This window comes from Belonocnema kinseyi, chromosome 7, assembly GCF_010883055.1.
Source record: "Belonocnema kinseyi isolate 2016_QV_RU_SX_M_011 chromosome 7, B_treatae_v1, whole genome shotgun sequence".
NCBI lineage: Eukaryota > Metazoa > Arthropoda > Insecta > Hymenoptera > Cynipidae > Belonocnema > Belonocnema kinseyi.
Window position 1 is genome coordinate 146,919,506 of NC_046663.1, and position 3,043 is coordinate 146,922,548.

The 3,043-nt window shown below is 29.7% G+C and overlaps 1 protein-coding gene across 5 annotated transcripts in view; it reads right to left on the reverse strand.

Moving 5' to 3' along the window:
- The window catches only part of LOC117176945 (arf-GAP with dual PH domain-containing protein 1-like), a 153,632-nt gene extending 152,871 nt beyond the window's left edge, over positions 1-761 (reverse strand). For all 5 annotated transcript variants that reach the window (XR_004467643.1, XR_004467642.1, XR_004467641.1 and 2 more), the window contains exon 1: positions 576-761. Coding sequence is in view for 2 of the 5 variants with exons in the window: in XM_033367351.1 (XP_033223242.1) it covers positions 576-657 (82 nt within the window). In the remaining 3 variants the exon portion in view is untranslated. The remainder of the gene's footprint in view (positions 1-575) is intronic.
- Positions 762-3,043: the final 2,282 nt, after the last annotated feature.

A 3,043-nucleotide genomic window follows, 5' to 3' on the forward strand; every position in this document is an offset into this window, starting at 1 on the left:
TGATTGAGTGAAAATATTAAATTATAATAAAATATGCAAATATTGCGATTTTCTCGGTGACCGCGACCAACCCACACGTTTCTTGAATAGCCTTTATTGGACCTCAAGAGGATCGTTCTTATTTTCTATTTAGTAACATTATTCTTTAAATATATACTTTGCAGTAGTAAGTGTTAGAACTACTAGCATAATAACAATTTTACACTGCTATTGTTATCTATACCAGCTAGATGATTAATAAAAAGGCTTTAGTGGCCGGTACTATACTCGATTGCCCATAAATTAATCCAGCTAGACGCAGCATCAAATAAAATAATTTTCAATTTCGACCTGTGACATAATTTTATAGTGCAAATGAATCATACAATGACATTTTTAATAAATTTTAACACCACTCTGAATGTCGCCTATAAATCAATTTCAAACTTGACAAGATCTATTATTCAAAATATTTTCCAGCATAACACCGCTAGCACTAGATATGACACTGCATCCAAATATTTAACTTGTAACTAAACCAGCTTTATATTATTTAAATAAAGAAATGGTAACCATATGTTCAGAATCATACTCACTTTTTGCCCCGCAATCAGCACACACATTATTTCCAGGCTTCTTTAACAATTCAGCTAACAACTTTTCATTTAAATCCTCCATCTTAAAACATCATTCTAAATACATATATATCAAATCAAAATCAAAGCTTATATACGGAATAGGACGGTCTCTGACTGTCGGTATTTTCACTTAACCCCAGCTAACTTTACTTCGTTAATGTTGATGGTATCTTTATGGTGTATTTACACGCCTGTCAACTGGCCGCCAGTCAGCAGAAAAATTATAAGAGTAAAAGAGGTAGAGAGTGCTTTTCTTTTAAGTTTCCGCTTTCTGTCTCTCTTACTCTTATAAGTTATCTGCTGACTGTTGACCAGTAAACAGGCGTGTAAATATATTATTACACGCCTGTCAACTGGTCCCCAGCCAGTAGAAAAGTTCTAAAAGTAAAGGAGATAGAGAGTACTTTTCTTCCAATTGTCCGCTCTTGACGTCCTTGTTTTCCCCCTCAGCAGTCGACCAAATGAAGTTAGCTGGCGATGAAGCTAAAATGCCTAATTTGAAGAATGCATACCTCTCTTATTTATCTATAAGATTATGACAGAGATAAGAGTACGTAACACCATGTTTTAGTTTGGCCTAGTGAATTAATGCATTGCGCAAAACGCAACGCAGTTCTGCAATCATGAGACGCCACCCTTAGTATCCGGAGGGATATCACAGTTCAATTATATCCAATAGATGGCGCTCCAATCAGGTTGGCCTGTCCTTGCCTTGTCATGTATAGTAAAAACGCTAAAATGCATTAAAAACTTTTCACTTTTTATAAATATTAAAGGAAAAACAAAGTTTTCAGTAACACTAAGAGAAGCTGTAACAAGTGATTCAAAAAAATGCATGAAAACATGTAATTTAATATTAGGAAAATTGAATAGAAAGATGAGTATTTAAAAAACAACTTGAATTGTATTTATACTTTTTTATTGTTTATTTTGTTAATGTTATCAATTAATTTTATAAACAATTTTATTTGTTGCAAATTTCAAACATTGATTGATAATATTACTTGACTAATAGTAATAGTAATAATAATATTTAAACCTTAATAATTCGCCTTATGATGTACTTTTTCATTTTAATTCATCTATACATTTCGGCTTTCAAAAAACTATACATCTATATATAATTCATTCATAATCAGGATGGTGACTTTAACGGAAAACTGAAAAGAGCGAGAAAAAATACTGGAAATTACCGGGAATTAAATTAATTTTTACTTTATCTACAGTTGCAGGGCACATCAGTGAAAATAATGATCGTTTTTATTTATGAAAGGAAGTTGGTAAAGAAATAAAATTTCCCTTCGGACAAGGAATTTTCGATATGGAATGGGAATTTAAAAAAAAATAGAAACTGGTATTTAGAAGAGAAGAATTTAAAAATCAGTGTTTCAAGTCAAAATTCGTCACAATTTAAACGTTACTTCTCCCAAAATTAAAAAAAAAGAGAGTTTAAAAACGGTAAATATTCTATTGAAATTTATTTCCAATAGAAAAATGTGTAAAATTGATCATTTAAATGATAATAATTTTTAGCCGAGTCAATTATTTATTGTGTTCAAAGTTTTTAAAAATTATTATTGCGAAATCATAGGATTAAAATGTGATTAACTTTTAATGAAAAAACTGATTTTCATCAAAAAAGCCGATTTTCTACCAAAAAGTCGATTTTGAACAACATACGTGTATTGTCAACGAAATAAATGAATTTTGAATGCAGAAAGACAAATTTACATTCAAATTGTTGAACTTTGAACTAGAAAAGGTAAATTTTCCACCCGAAATAGTTATATTTTCTACTGAAAAAGTTAATTTTTTAGTTAAAAAGTGATTCTTAAAAAAATAGTTATATTTTTAAAACAATACAAATTTCTATTTAATATGATGAATCTTCCAAAAATAAAATTAATTTTTAACAAAAGAGTTCAGCATTCACCCACAGGTAGATGCATTTTCAAGAAAAAAAGGTAAATTCCTAACGAAAATGGTTTAAAAAATTATATTTTTAATTTAGAAATGTTTCTTTGCGAGATACTACTTCTACCCTAAAAATTAATTGAAGCACTCTCTTTTTTTTATATTGAAAAAAGGAACTTTTAAATTGTGATGAATTTCGACTTGGACCAGGGATTTTTTAAACTCGTTTCTTCTAAATTCCATTTAAATTTTTAAAAAAATATTCCCGTTCCATGTGAAAAATGCCATGGCCCTAGGGAAATTGCATTAATTTACCGAAACTCCCTGTCCTAAAATAAAAACGATAATTATTTTCACTCATATTCCCTGCAACCGTAGTTAAAGTAAAAATTACTTTTCTAAATTGACAAAAATGACTAAAATATTGAGAACTTTAATTTTGCTACGATCAGAAGTAAACTCCCGGTTTTTTAACTCAATTCCGGGAATTTCTCGGTTTCCTGGTAAAGTGA